The sequence below is a fragment of the Balaenoptera acutorostrata genome, chromosome 6, assembly GCF_949987535.1.
Source record: "Balaenoptera acutorostrata chromosome 6, mBalAcu1.1, whole genome shotgun sequence".
Classification (NCBI taxonomy): domain Eukaryota; kingdom Metazoa; phylum Chordata; class Mammalia; order Artiodactyla; family Balaenopteridae; genus Balaenoptera; species Balaenoptera acutorostrata.
Window position 1 is genome coordinate 54818463 of NC_080069.1, and position 22703 is coordinate 54841165.

The following is a 22703-nucleotide window of genomic DNA, read 5'->3' on the forward strand; positions in this document are numbered from 1 at the left end:
CCCCATCAATATTACAATCACCAGGTTTGAAATTTCTGATTTATCCTGGACTTCTCCCTTGCCCCCAACTCAACTGTCATCTCTACCTCTAAAATGTTTACTATGTTTGTCCCTACTTTCTTCCTCACTGGGTGAGCCCTAATTCCTGCCTTGATTACTGAGGCCACCTAACTGATCTCTTAACAGCCTAAAATCTTTCCTCCTTCTAATACATCCTGAATGGTGTTGCTACTACTACATTAACTCAGAACTTCTTTTCAAAAACCTTTGATGGTTCATTAAAGAATAAAGTCCAAATTCTTTTGTGCCATGTCCAAAGTATTTTAGAACCAAATTAAGAAATAATTTGTTGTAGGAACCTCCCTGGCGGGTTCGATCCCTGGTCAGAGAACTAAGATCCCACATGCCACTCATAGCGGCAAAAAAAAAAAAAAAAAAAGAAAGAAAGAATTTGTTGTTATGTGAGAACTCTGCTGCCCTGCTGGTTAAGATCCTCATCCAATTTCCCCACTTGATTTTCTGCTCCTCTCTTTCATTTAACCTGTATTCTGGTTGATTTGGGTTATAAACCAATTCCCAAGCCTGTCCTATACTCTACAAGACCTTTGCATTCACTGACTGCTTCCACTGCTTTGAATGCCCAGTCTTCCTCTCACCTCTACTTTCTGAAATAATTTCTCCCAACCCTACGCTTGGAAGTACACTATATGCCTCTCCTGTTATACTCAACAGATTCCATCTTAGATTATTTGTTCATGGACCTTAATCTCATACAATCCCAAGGGCAGAGATCATATCCTATTCATCTCGGAATCCCTCCCATGAAACCCACAACAGTATCTCGCACTTAAGTGTTCACTTAAGTACCTGCTGGGTTTAACCAATTAAACGTACAGTGTTCGCTTTAAGGCAAAATCTTGTCATGTGAAAACCACACTGTCATAAACAAGTAATCACAGAAAGTCATGATGTGTAAAAACACAATGTTAGAAAACTTTTTTTAGTAGGCACGGCTAAACACAAACACAAGTTGTTGAGGATACAGTTATTCGAAATTTTACAAAACATGTCCAAAATGTTCTGGCTGGGAAATGTTTCATTCCAGATTAAAAACACAGTGACTGACAAGGCGAAATTTTAAAGCGGGTATTATAAACTTTGTATTTTGAAATTTCCTAACAAAACTTTTTAATTTGTATCATACAAGTTCTAATGACATATACGGGAAATACTCACTCAACAGAAATATCCTGCTCAGAAACACAATTCATAGATGTAGCGGGAATGTCAAAAGACAGAATGAAGAAGGAGATCTTGTTTCCTCACTGATGCATGTTTTTCCTGAAGGAACTACATGGCTACCTAATTAGATAATTTACTGTTCAGAATACACTGCCCAGAAATTTGGTAATGTTTTCTGCCTCTTGAGTGATCTTAACAAATACAATTATTCATTTATAAGAAAATACTCATTTTAACAGCACTTCAATAAATAATTTAAATCAAGTAAGACAAGCTTTGGTGAAGCTGTTTGGCTGTAAAACTAGAATGGGATAAGGTAGAGCAGCACATAAAAATCAACAGGTAAAGTGTTTGTTACTGATTTTAAAACCTCGATCTCACAAAGTAAGGCATATTCATGTTTCCCAGATGTATAGATCATTATCAAAAGGATAAAAGTATTTAACTGCAGTTGCTACCCAGACACACTAACACTGAGCCACTACATTTGGTCTGTGACATACACACACTTGTCCCACATTCCCAGAAGAAAAACCATTTGTACTTAGTGTTAGAGACCCCCAAAGCCACTCAATGTCCCACTGTTTATAAATAAGAAATCATAGGCTTCAGTTGTCTGTCAATAGTAATCTTGTTTGCACAGTATAAATTTTCTGTTATTCCTGTCCCCTGACAAATAGCGACTGGAAGACAAGAAGGGAGGGCTTATAGAGGACACATTTTTAAAGTAAAATGATACTCATCACTTTGTAGGTGCTTTCTGGACATTTAAAACTCTCTCTCTCCTTCCACCCTCCCTCCGTCCCTCCCTCATTCTCTCTCCAGCTCAGTCTATCTCTCTCTTCCCCTCTCCCCCCCAACTCCCCTTCCCCCTTCCCATGAGGATAACATTAGCTTGAAAGCTGACAATTCAATCACATCTCAAGCAACCATTTACTCTGTTATTTAATAGGAAGGGGGAAAACCCTGTTACCATAACAACTCACATCACATGGTAATTATGGAGTTTCTAAAATACAGCAAACCATACTTTTCACAGTGTTTTCTAAGGGGAATGTGTAATAAGCACAGATACCACTTCTCAAAATTATTATTCAAAATTTTCATCTAATTGTTTCATATTGCATGAATGCTAACATACTCCATGTTTTTCATAAGAAATATGTTTTTAAATAAAGAAGGAACTGAAAGAAAAGGGCAAATGATGGGTTATATCACATGTACTTTTGGGTATCTAGGGGAAAATGTAAAGAAGGCAGAAGAAAAAAATTAATTTATAAGGCAAAACAAATCAAATGATGATCAATTTCAAAAGAAAGAAAGAAGAAAAAAGATTTCATTCAGAGTAGTGCCGCCAATAAGCCTGATAAAGGCTTCGCTGAAATAAAAATGAAAAAGAGCTCATTACCTAATGCTGAGGCAGAAATATGGTTGGGTAGCAGCGGCAGGATCAGGAAAATCTGCATGTGCCCAAAGATGGAGGAAATAATGAAGCAAGGCTGCCATTCTCATCCAGGGACAAATCAGTGTCATCCAATTTAGGTGAGAGTATCATGTCAGCGTTAGAAATGCCAAAGGATGACAAGACAGGCAGCAACTTTCAGGGAAAGAAACTGTCATTCACCTTCAGCTTCCTCATCAACAGGAGCCAAGTTAGTCTCAGGATGAGAAGTAGTTATAAATCAGGGCAGAGGAAGACAGTCACCTGAGCTTGGAGAAGCCCTAGTAGATCTGAAATGACCCCTGGTTGTCCCCTGTTCAAAGGAGCAAAGAGAGAGAGGGCACTTCAGTTTTAGAGAAATCTAAACAGGACAGTGATTATACAGAACTGCTCCTGGTAGGTCAGGTCAAACCCAAATCAGACTTAGATCTGTGAACCTTCTGAAAGTATAACGTGGGAGACTTCCACTTTAAGAAAAGTCAATGAAAAACAAAAACAGTTTTTAGAAAGAAGGGGATATAATGCTTTCCAAAAGAATTCATCACAGATTAAATAGCTAGTTCTCCATGACACTGAAAATACTTGATTTAACTAACACAGTTATTGAGAAATATTGACAATTACATAAAGCAAAATACACTTCAAAATATGAAGAGCAGAGCACTTGGACATTCAAAACCAAGTTCTTTTATCCATTCATTCACTCACTCACCCATCTACAGTTGTATGCATTAGGGCCATAGAATATCCTATAGGTATATGTAACCTTTGGCAGAGAGGGGAGGCTAAACCATATAAATGAATAACAACACCAACAGTATATAATAGCTTGTTCAAATGACAATAATGTCATTTCTTAGTAAGACCTCAACAATTATTAGATTCACCATCAATTTAATAGCAACATTTCTGGAAAAAGGAAACGATCCCACTAAATGCACATATAAAGTATAGGACACATCCAAGTTTCAAAAGGATGAAAATCATTTACAAAGTGTCTACTATGTGCCAGGAATACTAAGCACTGGAACGACACATGACCAAAACAAACTCCTTGATTTTATAAAATTTACACTTTAAAAAAGGAGAGAGGGGCTTCCCTGGTGGCGCAGTGCTTGAGAATCTGCCTGCCAATGCAGGGGACACGGGTTCGAGCCCTGGTCTGGGAGGATCCCACATGCCGCGGAGCGACTAGGCCCGTGAGCCACAGCTACTGAGCCTGCGCGTCTGGAGCCTGTGCTCCGCAACGGGAGAGGCCGCGATAGTGAGAGGCCCGCGCACCACGATGAAGAGTGGCCCCCGCTTGCCGCAACTAGAGAAAGCCCTCGCACAGAAATGAAGACCCAACACAGCCATAAATAAATAAATAAATAAATAAATAAATTTTTTTTTAAAAAAGGAGAGAGACACACTAATTGTCATGTATGCTGTGCCACCCAAATCCCCACTTCAGGATTAGTAGGGATAGGTGGATAGATAAATAGTTTCAGTATTAAATAAATTGAATTCATAGTTACAAACATTCCTAAAGAAAACTCCAAGCCCAGAATTTTCACTAGAAAATTCTACTGTCCATTTTAGGAAAAATTATTTATTAGGATAGCATTATCCTGATAACACATCAGGCAAAGGTATTACAAAGAAACTACAGAACCATACCCCTCATCGGTGCAAAGATGCAAAAATCCTTAACAAAATATTATTAGCAAATCAAATTCAGCAATAAATAAATAGGATACTTCATTATAATCAAGTGGAGTTTATCCTAGGAATGCAGATTTGGTTCACATTAGAAAATCAATCAAAATAATTCATCATATCAACAAACCAAAAAAGTATACAATCATTTCAATAAATGTAGGGAAAAAAAATTTGACAAAATTCAACATCTATTTGTAATAAACACCCTTAGCAATTTAGGAATAAAAGGAAACTTCATCAACCTAATACAGGATAGCTACAAAATCTCTACACTAAAATAAACTAAATATAACATCATATTTAATGTTAAGACACTGAATGCTTTCCCCCAAGACTGTTAACAATATAAGAATTTCTGCTCTCACCACTGCTATTCAACCACACCAAAGGGTCCTACACAGTGCAATCAGGCAAGAAAAAGAAATCAAAGGCATACAGATCCAAGAGAAAAACAGTATGACAATCTCTATTCATAGACAACATTACAATGAAAAACAAAAAGAATCTACAAAAAAGCTACAAGAATATATAAGTGGGTTTAGTAAGGCCATAAAAAAGTATCAATTACATGTTTATATTCTAGCAATGAGCAGTTGGAAATTAAGACAAACCAAAAAACAGTCTAGTTGCACTAGCATAAAAATACTTAGGGATATGCAATACTTATTAAATTTAACAAAATATGTGCAAGATTTGTAGTAAGAAAACAATAAAACATTGATCTAAGATAACAGAGAAATATACCTTGTGTATGGGTTGAAAAACTTAATATTATTAAGATGTCAATTCTCTCCCAAATTGATCTATAAATTCAATTTGCATTTCTACTTAAAATTACAGCAGGCTCTTTTTGTAGCTTCTCAAAGCTGATTTAAAATTTATGTGGAGGGCTTCCCTGGTGGCACAGTGGTTAAGAATCCGCCTGCCAATGCAGGGCACATGGGTTCGAGCCCTGGTCTGGGAAGATCCCACATACCGTGGAACAACTAAGCCCATGCACCACAACTACTGAGCCTGAGCTCTAGAGCCCGCACACCACAACTACTGAAGCCCACGCACCACAACTACTGAGCCTGAGTGCCACAACTACTGAAGCCCATGCACCTAGAGCCCATGCTCTGCAACGAGAAGCCACTGCAATGAGAAGCCCACACACCTCAACGAAGAGTAGCCCCCGCTCACCGCAACTAAGGAAAGCCCGTGCACAGCAACGAAGACCCAACACAGCCAAAAATAAATAAATAAATAAATAAATAAAATTTATGTGGAAAAGCAAAGGGCTTAAGACAGCCAAATTTAAAACAAAATTGGAAGATTCATATTATTTGATTTCAAGACTTATTATAAAGCAACAGTAGTGAAACTGTGTGGTTTTGATGAAAGTCTACACACTTAGAACAATGAAACAAAATTGAGTACAGAAATAGACCCATACATATATGGACAAATGATTTTTTGACAAAAGTGCCTAGGTGAAGAAAGGATGGTATAACTCAACAAGTATAACTCATACCTTATGAAAAATTAACTCAAATAATCATAGGCTAAAATGTAAATCTTAAACCATAAAGCTTCTTCTATAAGAAAACTTAGGCGATCCATCAAGTGATTAATGGATAAACTATATATGATATATTCATACAATGGAATACTATTCAGCTGTAAAAAGGAATGAACTACTGATACATACTATAGTACATATAAATCTTGAAAACATTATACTAAGTAAAAAAACCCATACCAAAAAACCCACATATTGCATGATTCCATTTATATAAAATGTCTAAAACTGGCAAAACTACACAGAAAGAAAGTGGATTCGTGGTTGCTAAAGGCTGGGATGTGAGGAAAATGGAGAGTGACTGCTAATGGGTACAGAGTTTCTTTTCATTATGATGAAAATATTCTAAAATTGATTGTGGTGATGGCTACACAACTCTGTGCATATACTAAAACCACTGACTTGCACACATTAAATGAGTGAATTTTACGGTACATAAATTATACTTCATTTTTTAAAAAATTTTTAAAAAAGAGAACACAGGGGAAAAAAAAAGCAGAAAAACTTTGAGACTTGGGGTAGGACAAAAAAGCAAGAACTATAAAAAGAAAAACTTGATAAATTCTTCAAAACTAAAAATCTTCTCTTCAAAAGACAAATGAAAAGACAAGTTACAGAGTAGGTAAAAACATGTGCAAAACACATTTCTAATTTAAAAAACTTATATCCAGAATATATAAAGAACTCTCATTTGAAAACAAAAAACCTGGATTAAAAATGGGCAAAAGAACAGAACACTCCATGGAAGAAAAAAATATGAATGGTGAATAAATACATGAAAAGATGTTCAACATCAGCAGTCATTAAAAAAAAAAACACGAATTAAAAACCACAAAAGGGAAACCACTAACCACTATGAGAACTGCTAAATTTAAAAAACTGACCATATTGAGCACTGGCAAGGAAGGCAGAGCAACCAGAACTCCCTTACACTGCCGATGGGGACTCAAAATGGGAGAGTCACTAGAAAAACCGTCGGGTAGTTTCTTATATTCACTCACCAAAAGACCTAGCGATCCCATTCTTAGGTAGTTATTTACTCAAAAGAAATGAAAACAGATGTCCACACATACACCTGTATGATAATGTTTATAGCAGCTTTAGTCATAATCTGGAAAAAGTAGAAACAACCCAAAGGTCCATCAATGGGTAAATTAATACACAGATTGAAACAATGATGACAGGTTTTTTAAAAACAAAAAGACTCAGAACAAAGCAGTGATGGGAACCAAAGCAAAGTCTGAAGAAACTTCAGCTGGAAAAATACCAAAGGGACTGCAACAAAAGAAATACTAGAAGAAAGAAGGAGAGTTAGGAAATACTAGAGTCATCCTGGAAAAAACCAAAGGTATTTTAAAATTGTCCTCTGATTGCCCTGGGATGGTACAAGGTAGTTCAAGAACTGGGTAATCATACTTCCTGGGTTCAATTTCCAGGCTCCTCTACTTACCTGTGTGTCAAGCACATTAACAGCACCAACCTCACAGTGTGAATATAGAGATTAAATGAATTAATATATGCATGGCAAATTTTGAAGTGTCTGAGCTGGTTATTAGCTATTATTATTGCAATTGTTATACTTATTAACTAGTTCTTAAAATTCTTATTATTTGTTGTCAGACAGTCTGAGAAACTGCATGGCTCATTCTCTATCTCTTTTTTAAAAAAATGAATTATAGTAAACAGAAAATGAATCCAAACAAAATCCTACCAGTGATTTGGCAGAATTCTGTCTAATGTGTCTTCCAATTGACTCATAAAATTATGATCTTTTCTCATCTCTTGAAATTTTCTAGGCATTCTAAAATACAAGCAACAAGTATCATAACCCAAATATTTTCTCTGTTCACATCTAAGGTACACCTCATAAATTCTGATTCCATTTTCTGAATTTATTAGGTGTCTTCTGCTACCTCCACATTAACACTTTTTTTGTTTCTTTTCTGATGGTACTTTTAAAATTAGGCTTCCATTAATACTTAACAATTTGGTTATCCACGGAGTACACAGCTTTAAAACCCAAAAAGGTACCAAATCTGTCTCTTCTCCATACCAACAAATAATATGCTAGGGAGAACAAATCTAGAAATTACCTATGCTTTTTCCTCTTTTATGAAATTAAACCTCTCTTCTTCCCAGAGAAACACTGCTCTCCCCAGATCTTTCTTCCCTCCTTAGTTAAATAAAGACACTGTGTTAGACAAAAAAGGTTCTGAACCAAATATTTACATAATTTCAATTCTAACTAAATATATAAAACTAATATGGGTGGCTAGGGTAGAGGTGGGTCTTTAAAATCTGGCTATGCTGGGACTTCCCTGGCAGTCCAGTGGTTAAGACTCTGTGCTTCCACTGTAGCGGGCATGGGTTCAATCCCTGGTCAGGGAACTAAGATCCCTCGTGCCATGCACGTGCATGGCCAAAAAACAAATAAACAAAAAATCTGGCTATGCTAATTGGTAGTAATTGGTATGACACAGAATATAATCAAATCAAATTAGTGATGCCAAGATTTATAAATTATGTCTCAAAATAAGATTTAATACAAACATACTGTAGAAGCACTATTTTTACCTCATATCCTTTAAAATTTTTATAATTTATATATTTTCATCTATAATTTGTATATAACTTACGTTTAAATTATGTAAAATAAACCTCTTTGCTGTGATGTTTTGTTATTCATTCATACATTTTAATTTTTATATACCTGAATGAGTAACTGTCATAAAATTTTAAAAAACAAAAAAAACACAAATTTCCCAAGTGCTTTACAACTTCCCTCTTCCCTCTCGTATTGCTACCATCTGCAACGATCAGATTTCAAGCAAAAAATAATGTAACTTTATTTTAAAAGGGTGGTCTAAAAGAAAAATTAAATAAACACTAAAACCAAAGGTTTTTTTTTTTTGCCCTAAACAATATTATTTACTGTTAATTCCCAACATTCACAAAATATAAACACTGGTGCTCTACATACTTTCAAAGGATCACAATTAAGAAACAGGCAAAATTATTTCTTTAAATAATAAATTGATATTTATTCTGAAATATGGAAGTTAAATACTGATGAAATAAACCAAATTCCAAGATACTACTCCCTAATAGGCTGAGCAGTGGGGAAGCATGCCAGTTTCTTTGAGAAATACCTCAAAATATTTTAGTATTCAGTTGGCTCAACTATTCTGGTTGTCCTTAAAAGCCACTTAAATTAATTATGATAAAGAGAAAAATAATTCCCAAACACACACTAAATTTCATGGGCATAAAGTGAAGGAGGGAAACCCCAAAACATATATAAGCAAGAAGAACCTGTTACAGAGTATGGGAAGGCACCTACCTCATGCACTAGAGCGAGTGAAGTCTGCTTGAAACTTCGCCCTCTATTGGCCATCAGTCTATTCAATGGTTTGCCATCTTTACTCTGATACATCGAAATATCATAACAAAATAGCATACCACCTTAAAAGAAAAATAAAAAATAAAAACATTGCTTATGGAAAAACTCATTAATTAGGTTCTCAGTAATCCATATTCAATCAATCTGTATAGAGAGATTTAGAAATTAAAAGAATATGCTAAGCAAATTATGATTTTTAACTATGAATAAAAAAAAAGAAGAGCTATAAGAAGTTACCATATTGAAATGATCACTTACTGACAAGCCTTATTCATTTGTAAATAAATGAGAAAATTTCAAATCATGTCTTATTTTAAATTTTGTGAACTGTTACTTCTAGAAATTCTATTAAGCTTTTCTTTAAAAACAAATTTCAATGAAAGCGAAATGCTTGTGCATGTCAGTCTTTGTGAACTCCTGATAATATGGGTTCCTTTAGTTTCTACCCATAAGTGGACTAGTTTTCCCTCATACCTGCACTCACATACATTCACTCTCCCTTTTTTCCTCCCTTTTCTAACATACTTTGGGGGAATTTTTGCAACTATGTTCATGGAAGAGACTGGCCTTTACTATTCTCTTCTTCTCCTTGGTATCAAGATTATGCTGATCTCAATCAAGAGTGTTCTCTTTTTTTTTTTTTTTCCTCTGTTGAAGTTTATAAAGACGACTGTTATTTCTCCCTTAATTTTTTTGAGGACTTCACCAAGGAAGCCATCTGCACCTAGGTTTTCTTTGTGGGAAAGTTGTTACAGATTCAATTTCTTTAATACATATCAAAGTATTCACATAGTCCATTTCTCCTTCTGTCAGTTTTGCAAAGTTTTATATTTTGAGGAATTTCTACATCTCATCTAAACTGTGAAATTCATTGGCTAAAAGTTCTCCAAAATATTCTTTAATGTTTTGAATGCTGTAGGGCCTGAAGTAATGCCTCCTTTGTTGTTCCTGATATAGGTGATCTATATTTCTCTATTTTTTTGTCCAGCCTTACAACAGCTTTATCAGTTTTCTTAAACTTTATTTTTTTTAAACTAGCAGCGTTTTTTATTTATTTATTTATTTTTAATTTTTATTTATTTTTGGCTGCGTTGGGTCTTCATTGTTGTGCGTGGGCTTTCTCTAGTTGTGGTGCGCGGGCTTCTCATTGCAGTGGCTTCTCTTACTGTGGAGCAAGGACTCTAGGCACATGGGCTTCAGTAGTTGCTGCACGCGGGCTCAGTAGTTGTGGCACGTGGGCTCTAGGGCCCATGGGCTTCAGTACTTGTGGCACACGGGCTCAGTAGTCATGGCTCGCAGGCTCAGTAGTTGTGGCGCACGGGCTTAGTTGTTCCGTGGCGTGGGGTCTTCCCGGACCAGGGATTGAACCCATGTCCCCTGCACTGACAGGCAGATTCTTAACCACTTTGCCACCAGGGAAGTCCTCGTTAAACTTTTCAAAGAATCACCTTTGGCTTTGCTTATTTTCTTTATTTCTTGTGTTTCCTATTGCATTGATTTTTATTCCTATCTTTATTATTCCTTCCTTTATCATTTCTTTACGTTTAATTTGCTGTTCTTCTCCAAGTTTCTTGAAATAGAAGTTTAAATTATAATTGTTTTCCTTTCTTCTTTTTTCAGTATATGCATTAAGGGTATAAATTTCCTACTAACACTGTTTTTTTTTTTTTTTTACAGGTAAAGCAGATAATTTTTAATGAAATGGGTGAACTTGAAAATGGAAATTATAAGACTTCAAAAGATTTTTTTTTTCCCCACCACCACCACCCCCAACCTCCACTTTCCCTCCTTGGTGTCCATACGTTTGTTCTCTACTTCTGTTTCTATTTCTGCCTTGCAAACTGGTTCATCTGTGCCATTTTTCTAGATTCCACATATATGCGTTAATATACGATATTTGTTTTTCTCTTTCTGACTTCACTCTATATGACAGTCTCTAGGTCCATCCATGTCTATACAAATGACCCAATTTCGTTCCTTTTTATGGCTGAGTAATATTCCATTGTATATACGTACCACATCTTCTTTATCCATTCATCTGTCAATGGACATTCAGGTTGCTTTCATGACCTGGCTATTGTAAATAGTGCTGCAATGAACATTGGGGTGTATGTATCTTTTTGAATTATGGTTTTCTCTGGGTATATGCCCAGTAGTGGGATTGCTGGGTCATATGGCAATTCTATTTTTAGTTTTTTAAGGAACCTCCATACTGTTCACCATAGTGGCTGTATCAATTTACATTCCCACCAACAGTACAAGAGTGTTCCCTTTTCTCCACACCCTCTCCAGCATTTGTTGTTTGTAGATTTTCTGATGATGCCCATTCTAACTGGTGTGAGGTGATACCTCATTGCAGTTTTGATTTGCATTTCTCTAATAATTAGAGATGTTGAGGAGCTTTTCATGTGCCTCTTGGCCATCTGTATGTCTTCTTTGGAGAAATGTCTATTTAGGTTTTCTGCCTAATTTTTGATTGGGTTGTTTGTTTTTTTAATGTTGAGCTGCATGAGCTTTTTATATATTTTGGAGATTAACCCTTTGTCCGTTGATTCGTTTGCAAATATTTTCTCCCATTCTGAGGGTTGTCTTTTCATCTTGTTTATAGTTTCCTTTGCTGTGCAGAAGCTTTTAAGTTTCATTAGGTCCCATTTGTTTATTTTTGTTTTTATATCCATTACTCTAGGAGGTGGATCAAAAAAGATCTTGCTGTGATTTATGTCAAAGGGTATTCTTCCTATGTTTTCCTCTAAGAGTTTTATAGTGTCCAGTCTTACATTTAGGTCTTTAATCCATTTTGAGTTTATTTTTTGTGTATGGTGTTAGGGAGTGTTCTAATTTAATTCCTGTATATGTAGCTGTCCAGTTTTTTCAGCACCACTTATTGAAGAGACTGTCTTTTCTCCACTGTATATCCTTGCCTCCATTGTCATAGATTAGTTGACCATAGGTGTGTGGATTTATCTCTGGGCTTTCTATCCTGTTCCATTGATCTATATTTCTGTTTTTGTGCCAGTACCATACTGTCTTGATCACTGTAGCTTTGTAGTATAGTCTGAAGTCACAGAGTCTGATTCCTCCAGTTCCATTTTTTTCCCTCAAGATTGCTTTGGCTGTTCGGGGTCTTTTGTGTCTCCATACAAATTTTAAGATTTTTTGTTCTAGTTCTGTAAAAAATGCCATTAGTAATTTGATAGGGATTGCGTTGAATCTGTAGATTGCTTTCGGTAGTATAGTCATTTTCACAATATTGATTCTTCCAATCCAAGAACATGGTATATTTCTCCATTTGTTTGTGTCATCTTTGATTTCTTTCATCAGTGTCTTTTAGTTTTCTGAGTACAGGTTTTTTACCTCCTTCAGTAGGTTTATTCCTAGGTATTTTATTCTTTTTGTTGTAATGGTGAATGGGACTGTTTCCTTAATTTCTCTTTCTGATCTTTCGTTGTTAGTGTATAGGAATGCTAGAGATTTGTGCATTAATTTTGTATCCTGCAACTTTACCAAATTCATTGATTAGTTCTAGTAGTTTTCTGGTGGCATCCTTAGGATTATCTATGTACAATACATGTCATCTGCAAACAGTGACAGTTTTACTTCTTCTTTTCCAATTTGTATTCCTGTTATTTCTTTTTCTTCTCTGATTGCCGTGGCTAGGACTTCCAAATCTATGTTGAACAATAGTGGCAAGAGTGGACATCCTTGTTGTGTTCCTAATCTTAGAGGAAATGTTTTCAGTTTTTCACCATTGAGAATGATGTTTGCTGTGGGTTTGCTGTGGGTTTGCTGTATATGTCCTTTATTATGTTCAGGTAGGTTCCCTCTATGCCCACTTTCTGGAGAGTTTTTATCACCTACTAACACTGTTTTAGCTGCATCCCACAAGTTGTAATTTGGCATATTTTCATTATCATTCAGTTCAAAATATTTTCTGATTTCCATTTTGATTTTTTTCTTTGATCCATGGATGATTTATAAGTGTACTGTTCAATTTCCAGGTGAGTGGAGAAATTCTAGTTATCTTTTTCTTATTTAGTTTAGCTTAATCCCATTGTTATCAGAGGACAGACTCAATGACTTCAATATTTTGAAATTTGTTGAAATGTATGGTCTGCCATATAACCATTTTGATAAGTTTCCAATGTACAGTTAAAAAGCATACAAATTCTATCACTATAAGATACAATGTTCCATATGTCACTTAAGTGAAGTTTGTTCATAGTATTATTCATATATTTTGTGAACTTGATTTTTTTGTCTGTTTGTTCGTCACACCACTGAAAAAGCTGTCTAAGGGTTTCCTGCTATTATTGGGCATTTGTCTATTTAGTTAGTTCTGCTAATTTTTGTCATATAGTTTGAAACTCTGTTATTTTGGCACATTGATTAGAATTGTGATACTTTTCTAATGGACTGACTTCTTTATCTCCATGAAATATTCCCTTCATTTCTAGCTTCTTCCTTTTTCATATGTCTAGCACTTTTTCACTGGACAGTATATGAAAGAACCACAGAAATTCTAGATGATATTTTTTTAATCAGAGGATTTTCTCCTCTGTTAGGCAGACAGATTGAAGGACAGATCATCTCAGGTGAATGAGGGATTTAACTGAGTTAGGCTTGACTATAGCTTTGGTAAATCTCAGTCTACCTCTGGTTCAACCCTGTTCCTAAGGCATGCCTCCTCAAGATTTTCAACTGACAGTCTAATCGGTCTTTGACTCTTCAATACAGAAAGATTACGGGAGATTCAGAGATTTGGATCTGTCCTCAGAAGTTTTCAGTTTAGCTTTTAACTTCCCACAAAGCTGCAAAATTAGACAAATATCTTAAGGGAGAAACAGGCTGTGTGTTTGAAGGGTCTCAAGTCCCCAGTCTTGTCACTCAGGTTACCACATAAATGTCATGATCTCTGTTGGCTTCTCTGCCTCCTGCACCAGCCTCTTGTTAAGGTCAAGCCTGAATTTCAGCCTCTATCTGAGGCCAAAATTAGTAAGTGCATCCAGGTGAAAAGAGCTGTAGATCTCAGTATCAATTCACTACTTGTGTGCTTTGTTTTCAGGCCCATTCTCCTAGCCAGTCTTTGTTTCCTAAGCACCACAAGACTGGAGATTTCACTGCCTCTCAGAAGCATCAGCCTAGTTCTTTAACCTTCAGTGCAAACTCAAAAGTCACCAAATTGCTTATGAGGAAAATCTGCAGTTTGTCACCTGTACTAGAATCTTCAGAGAAACATAACCAACAGGATATATATAGGTACAGATATGTAGATAAGCAAGAGGAGATTTACTATGGGAATTGACTCCCAAGATTTTTGAGGCTGAGAAGTCCCATGATCTGCTGTCTGCAAACTAGAGAACCAGGAAAGCCTGTGGTGCAATTCAGTCTGAGTCAGAAAGCCCAAGAACCAGGAACACCAACGTCCAAAGGCAGGAGAAGATGGATCTCCCAGCTCAAGCAAAGAGAGCAAATTCACCCGTCCTCTACCTTTTTGTTCTATTCAGGTCTTCAATGGATTGCATGTTGCCCACCCACACTGCTCAGGGTGATCTTCTTTACTCAGTCTACTGATTCAAAGGCTAACCTCTTCTGGAAACACACTCAGAAATAATACTTACCAGTTATCTGAGCATCACTTAGCCCAATGAAGATGACACATAAAATTAATCATCACATCAGCCTAGTCCCATGAAACCACTAAAAACTTTACTGGTTTCTCTATCCTCCAACAGGCCTCTTCCTGGGCCAATACCCAATCCCAGCCCACAACCAGAATCAGTGAATATCTCCCATGGGGTAGGGGCCGGGGGGTGGGACAGGTCCATAGGGAACAATCTAAAATGTTCTCTCCATGCCGTAATTTCAGTCTATTCTTTATCTATGTCTTTGTTTCTACAGTTCTCTGATGGCTTTAAAATGTGATTCATTTTTGTAATTTATCCAGCTGTGTCTAGACGTTAGCAGCAGCAGCAATGCCTTTCCATGCCCTATTACACCCTACCTGGAAGAGAAACTTAAATCATCACATTAAAATCCTGTACCTTGATACTATGTATTGTGCTTACCCGCAAGGCCAGGTTTCAAACCTGGTTGCTTGTTTGTTTCATACATTTTCAACATAAAATTGGGGATTCCTGCTACAGTCTTTCCTTGATCTAAGCGGGCACCTCCTTTTAATGCAGAGTGATACACCCCACGGGGCATATTCACCATTTCTTGCTTCACAAGTGATGTAAAAAATTCCTCCAAAGCTGAAAGAAATAAAAGGAGACCAAAAGTAGAGTGAATATAGTATGCTAGAAGAGAAACATTCATTCTTAACTCATACACACACACACACCACCAACAACAACTTAGCTATATTTCAGGTCAAATTTCACACAGTAAAAAAACAATTCTTGATTCCCAGCCCTTTTTCAGTCTTCCCCAAACCAGAATATGGCACCCAGTTACTCAAGCTTAAAACCTTAGTCATTCTTATTTCCTCTCTTTCTCACACTCCTTATATGTAGCAAGTCCTTGTAGATCTACCTTTAAAAATAGATCTCAAATCCATCCGTTTCTCTCCATTTTCACTGCTACTTGCCCAGTCATTACCTTCTCTCTTCCTCATCTGGATAAATGTAAAAACTAGTTCTTGGTTTCTTCTCCTCATGACCACTCCTCTAAACCATTCTCTACCCAGAAAGAAGCTAGAGTTTTATGTCATTTCCTTCCCTAACATCTTTCAATGTTTTTTCACTGTACATAGAATAACGTCAAGACGTCTGACAATGATCAAGGCTTTCTATGACCTAGCCCCTGACTCTCCCTGTGACCTCATCTCTACCACCCACCTTCCTTCCTAGCTGTGTTAAAGACACACTTCCACACGGCCTTTTTTCCATTCCTCAATAACACAAAGTTCATATCTAAGTCAAGGCCACTGCACTTGCCATTCCTTCCACCTGGAACACACTAATCCCCAATGTCCACGTGACTGGCTCCTTCCTGTCATTTAGATATTTTCAGAGAGGCCCTTTATGACTATCCATCATTCTGCAGTAATATCAGTACACTTATTTTAAAAGATTAATTCATTATTTCTTTGTTTGTGTTCCTTCTAATTAAGCCCAAGCTCTTTATTGCTTGACATCTTCACTTATTATAAGGTAATGCAGTAATGTGGGATCAGAAGGCAATAGGGTATCCAAACAAAATACCTGATTAGCACTATAGGTTTATATTCAAGTGTTATTTTCCTAAGGACCACTAGAGGTTGCCCAATGCAGAAACAAAAACAACAAAAATTAAAGTGAAACAAACCATATGGAAAACAAAAAAGGAAACCACCACAGGTGCCTCTTATTATAGCAACAAAAAGCAAGAGTCTGCCTACCTAAACTAGAATTTCATTCTGAATAGGTCTAAAAGTCTCCTTTAAATGACCACGATTAAATTAAAGGCAGAAGTACTCACTGGAACATGTATTATGTACCCAGTTCTGTCATTCCTATATAGAACTTTCCTAGGTGCAACACAGCTTCTCCGTTCAAAGCCCAGAGAACACCTGTGTAGTATGTTTTCCATGTACTCCTCCAGATCCACCCTCTCAACCCTACTCTGTGCCCTGGAAGAATAACCTTTCACAACTGCATCATCAGACTCCCTTGTCCTCTGGCTTTTAGTTGGCTTCATCCAGTGGGAGACACTGGCAGGAGATCACAGGGTGAAAACAGAGGTGAGGGAAAGTACTCCCCAGACACCCTCGTGCAGGACTGCTCCAGGTCGTCTGCATCCCTCTTTTGAAGGGCCTTGCTCCACACTCAGGAGCTTCTTACGACACAGAAGCTCTCTCTTATTCTCCTAACTGCTCCCTTCCCTTCCCTCTTCAGTCTGAGGGACATTAACCACTCTTAGATGATTCACCATTGCTTGTGAATTTCCTTTAACCTTGACAACACACCTTTAAGCAGTCCCTTTATTAAACTCTCAATTACTCCCTCTGAATTTCCTGCAAAGACCCTGATCAACACATCATCTAAATGAAAAGTGTGCGTAATATCCAACTGCAGGTCATACATTTCAATTCCTGTATGTACATGCACATGTATGACTGCTTCAAGCTTGGGAGGAGTATAGACTTTTCAGAATGGACCTTAAGAATCATGCATTTGTGAGGAAAGAATTTCACGCTTTCTCAAAAGACATCCTATTCTGGTAAAAGCTGATACATGTCAAGAGATTAAGTACACATCTGCACGAAGACTAACCCAGGAATGAAAATTTGTCTACTTGTCAAGCTCTTCAGAGAATTAAGGATTATCAAATAATTCCAGCCCTGAGAGTAGTTTAAATGAAAGTAAAATACCATGAATGCAAAAGCCCAAGAGGACTTTGAACTCTAAGGTTATTCTGGGATACAGGAGGAACTTTGGAAAACTGACGGCTTTTTTCTTCCTTGGACTTACTATTAACCGCAGGGGAGGTCCTAGACTCTGAAGAGCCTTCAGGTAGGAAGTGGGGACGAACAGGAGAAAGAAAAAGGGAACAAGTCCTTAAGGCTTGTTCTGGACATCAGGAGAAAAGAAAAGGTGAACTCTGTCTAAGTTGTACCATTCAGTTTTCTCTAATGAAAGGAGGCAGGAATTTGGGACAGGAGTTTTGTCTAGCAAGAAATACTACTATATACTTGGCTGAATTCCTTAGGAATCTCCATGTGGGATGAAACCAAGGATAAAAACTTCTAACATTACAGGCTACTGAGATTATGACTGAGAAGATAAAGATGACATTTCTCGTGTTTATTGAACTTAATTTTCAGAAATTAAATTTTTACATCCATGAACATTCAGGGTAGATTTGGGACAGAATATGGTAATAGATGCATGCTTGGGAAAATGTTGGCTACTATTGAATGAGAATAATTAGGTATAATTAGAATAATTTTTTAAAATGTCAAGGTCCTGTACGCTTTATATCAAAGCTGAACAACCATACAAGTTAATCTATTTTTTAAAAGCATTAATGTATAGCTCTCAAATACTGGTACCACCATCTCTTTAGGAAGAATATATTTCTAATGATGAAACTACCCAGGAAATTTCTGAAGATCCTAATGATCTTTTCACTTATCTTATATAAATAAGCTAAAGAACCATTTGAATCAGTGACTTAAAGTCCCACTGCAAATTTGCCTTGTAGAATAAATTTAACTTTTGAGATGAATTTAAATTTTTCAGTGAAAATGGTTGTTTAAACTAGTTCTCCAGTTCATTTTTACTTGAGTCTAACATTTTTCAGTGTGTTTTGAACACCATACTACCTCAAGCAGTCCCTATAAGACATATAGAAAATAAGTATTTAAGATTAAACTAAGCTATAATATGTGTACATCACAAAAGAGCACAATTAATCAGACAGTTAAAATCACTAAAAAAGTGCTAGCTTCCCTGACACAAAATAGGAGTCACCTGGTAAAACGGAAGGAGCAGTGAGTGACAACAGTTTGAGATAGCAAGAACCAGGAATGGAAAGATCCACGTCCTTTTCATCACCCTCCTCGTCTTCATCTAGGTCATCAGGAATTTGGATTTCTGGTCTTACCTGAAATGATAGAGAAGGCGATACTAAAATATTATGTAAAATCTTTTCCTTGTCCTTTAAAAAATTAAGTTAGACTCATTGCTCTACAATGTCAAAAGACCATTAAAATTAATTTAAAAAATCTATTCATTTTCAGATTAACTAAATGGTAAACTCTAATCATCTTATTAGATACACTCCCAGATCCATGTAAAGAACTAATGGTAATATAGTAAGAAAATTGCCATAAACCAGCCTAAGCAATGATTACTATAGAAAACTAATAAAATTTTTACACCATCTGACAATAAAATGCAAACACACATTCAATATATTGAACTTCCGTAGTTTATAATTAAATATTTGCCTTGTCTGAATACATTTTTTAAAAATTTGTGATTTCAGCCATATTTCTATGACAAAGCTTAAAGTCTTCTAGTAGAATATTCATAGTAGAGATCAGGAAGACACAGAATGCTTTAGTTGACTTTTTTTTTAGACTCGGCAGTTTGTTGCTATAGAATATAAAAACACTAAAATCTGCAGTTGGTAGCTATACTTTATAGTGTCTAATTTGCCATTTGAAGATTTTGTGGTTACTCTGTGATTAGTTAGGTTTATTTGAACCAAAAATTAAAAATGTAAAATGATTACCAGTATTGTAGTTTCCACAAGCTATAACTGTCAAGCAATTAATTAAATTTTTAATACTTTCAATGACACACCATGATAATGCCCACATGGAGATAATTAAGCATTAGGGGAGGAAATCAAAATACATAAATGTGGTTGCTATAACCATAAAGTGCCAGAATCCAGTCATTACCATTAGCCTGTCTTCCGGAGTTATTTTTAGAAATAATTAACAATTCCTGCAGACTGCCTTTTTCATAGGTCCCCAAAGCACTGTTCCGTTTAGGAACTGCACTGAGTCAGGATTCTTGCAGGGGGATAAAAGCAAACAGAGATAAAATGTTTCTCAAGTATAATAACCTCAACTCCGACGAAGCCTTTCAATCATAACTAGCGTTCTTTTCACTAGTGAAGGAGTGAAAGCAACCTGACCACCAACCACTTTCCAAGACAAGATTTAATTCTGATTCAGTCTTGAGGATCTAATTCTCAGAGGACTCAGCCAGCCATAATTACAGAGATAAATAACAATGATGCATGCTCCGCAGAGGGCATGCCTGCATTTGTTGATATCAGCGCACACCAGAGAAACCCTGGCACCTTTGCAAACCTTTTGGTTCTGACAAGCAGGGTTTTCTGAGTGTCTCTGGTCTGTGTATATACTTGGAATTTGCCACGTTTGGTATCATCAAGAGGTATCTTAGAGATTTTAACTAGCCCTAGTTGCCTAAAAAGTTTCAAAAAAAGTAGTTGGTTCTGGGTCTGTTTACCTTGCTTCCTGACTTTTTACACATCATAGTACAAATTGAAAATAATATTTGAACAGCATATGGGGGGAAACAGACAACAATGCTTACAGCTGGAGACTACATGAATAACACCAGATACCGCACCAGAGCATCAGAGCACTGGGAAGCTCTGCTGCATGTCATATTCACAAGTGATAGGAGACTCGGGGAGGTGGAAGCCAGCGGTAAACACTGAAGCTAATATGAAAACTCATAGGGATGGTGAGGATGTGGAGAAATCAGAACGCTCACACACTGCTGGTGGGAAGGTAAAACGGTGCAGCCCCTTTGGAAAACGGTTTGGCAGTTTCTCAAAAAGTGAAATGCAGAGTTACTGAATGGCCCAGCAATTCCACTCCCAGGTATATGACCAAGAGAAGTGAAAACAAATGATCACACAAAACTTGCACATGAATGTGAATACATTAGTTGTTAATAGCAAAAATGTATCAACTCAAATGTCCATGAGCATATAAACAAAATACGGCACACCTACACGATGGAATATTATTCAATCATAAAATGGTATGAAGTGCAGATATGTGTTCCACATGAATGAACTTTGGAAACATTATGCTAAGTGAAGGAAGCCAGTCACAAAAGAACACATGCTATATAATTTCATTATAGGAAAGGTTCAGGACAGGTAAATTTACAAAGACAGAAAGTAGATTAAAGGTTGCTTAGCGCTGGGGGGAAAGAAAGGGGTAATGGGGATTGATTGCTAATAAGACGATCTAAAATTAGATTGTGGCAGCTCTGTGATTAGTTGCACAGTCCTCTGAATACACTAAAACCACATGAATTGCATGCTCTAAATGGGTGAATTGTATGGAATGTGGATTATATCTCAGTAAAGTTATTTAAACACAAAGGAAGGAGAAAGGGAGGAAGGGAGGCGATAGGAAAGAGAGGAAAGGGGAGGGGAGAGTGTGGGTTGGACGAGGGGCAGCAGAAGAGGCAGCGGCACAAGCGGAAGCATAGGAAATAGAGGCGGAAGCTGCCACCACCTTCAGAGGGACCTCAGCTGGTGGATGAACTAGGCCAAATGACCAATGCTCCCAATTCCAGAATTATGTAGTATAAAAGGAATCTGATCTTTTTTGCACACATTTTAGCCTATCCAGTTTAACTGCTCAATGAGTCACAGCACCCAGGCCATCACTATTTCCGAGCGCCACTAAAGAAGACCTACTAGGTTGGGGATTTAAAAAAAAAGATCCGTTCATCCATCTTAAGTTGTCTAATTTTGCATTCACATAACTGCACCCCTATATTAATTTACCTGCTGTGTGATAAACAACATATGTCTGCATCTTACATACACATATGTTAACAAAGACACTAGAGATGTACTGTAATTTTTTTTAATGTAATTTTATTTATTTTTGGCTGCGTTGGGTCTTCGTTGCTGCTCACGGGCTTTCTCTAGTTGCGGTAAGCAGGGGCTACTCTTCGTTGTAGTGCGTGGACTTCTCATTGCCATGGCTTCTCTTGCTGCGGAGCATGGGCTCTAGGCACATGGGCTCAGTAGTTGTGGCTCACGGGCTCTAGAGCGCAGGCTCAGTAGTTGTGGCGCACGGGCTTAGTTGCTCCGCGGCATGTGGGATCTTCCAGGACCAGGGCTAGAACCCATGTCCCTGCGTTGGCAGGCGGATTCTTAACCACTGCGCCGCCAGGGAAGCCCCAATGTACTGTAATTTAAGTATAGATGATATACTCTGCCTACTTATAATGGAATGATTACACCTTCAATTTTGTTTCTTCAAAGGTGAGCTGATTCTCCTGAACCAAGTAGCACTTACTGTTAGACTTTGGTTTCATGGCATTTCCCTACTCCTCTGCTCATCTCTTAAAGAAGTATTTGTTCCAGCTTCCCTATGCTAGTCCCAGTCTTTTCCCTTGGTTTGTATGCAACAAGCGAATAAGATCAACATGAGTACAACTAAGGAAAATCAAGGGACGTCATATGAAAAAACACTTGTTAAAATTATAAAATGTTGCTAACTATATTACATTAGCTACTCAAACATCCAGGAAAAAACTGTCTATTTAGAACACACACACACACACACACACACACACACACATGCATGCACATACACACACCAACTATACCCTTCCAATTATAGCTAAGCTTTGTTGAAGAAACTTAAAGGGAGAGCCAAATATAAAATGATAAATTACTTTTAAAATCTGCTTTAAGTTGAATATTGGAAAGCTTATCCTACAAAATGCCTTACTTACTACATTTTCTGAGCCAGATAACCTTTCAACCACGCTTCTGTGTGTGCAACCTAAGAAAATCCAGGAGTTTGTGCATAAACAGAGGATTTATTTGGAACTCGTTAAGTATCTGCATAAATTCATTTA

General features: G+C 36.9%; 1 protein-coding gene across 6 annotated transcripts in view; it reads right to left on the reverse strand.

The window, feature by feature from the left end:
* The window catches only part of FOCAD (focadhesin), a 311339-nt gene that overhangs the window by 91821 nt on the left and 196815 nt on the right, over positions 1-22703 (reverse strand). For all 6 annotated transcript variants that reach the window (XM_007176810.2, XM_057547663.1, XM_057547662.1 and 3 more), the window contains 3 exons: positions 18798-18930; positions 15411-15596; positions 9286-9407 (listed from right to left, as the gene is read on the reverse strand). In XM_007176810.2, the coding sequence (XP_007176872.2) occupies positions 9286-9407; positions 15411-15596; positions 18798-18930 (441 nt within the window). The remainder of the gene's footprint in view (positions 1-9285; positions 9408-15410; positions 15597-18797; positions 18931-22703) is intronic.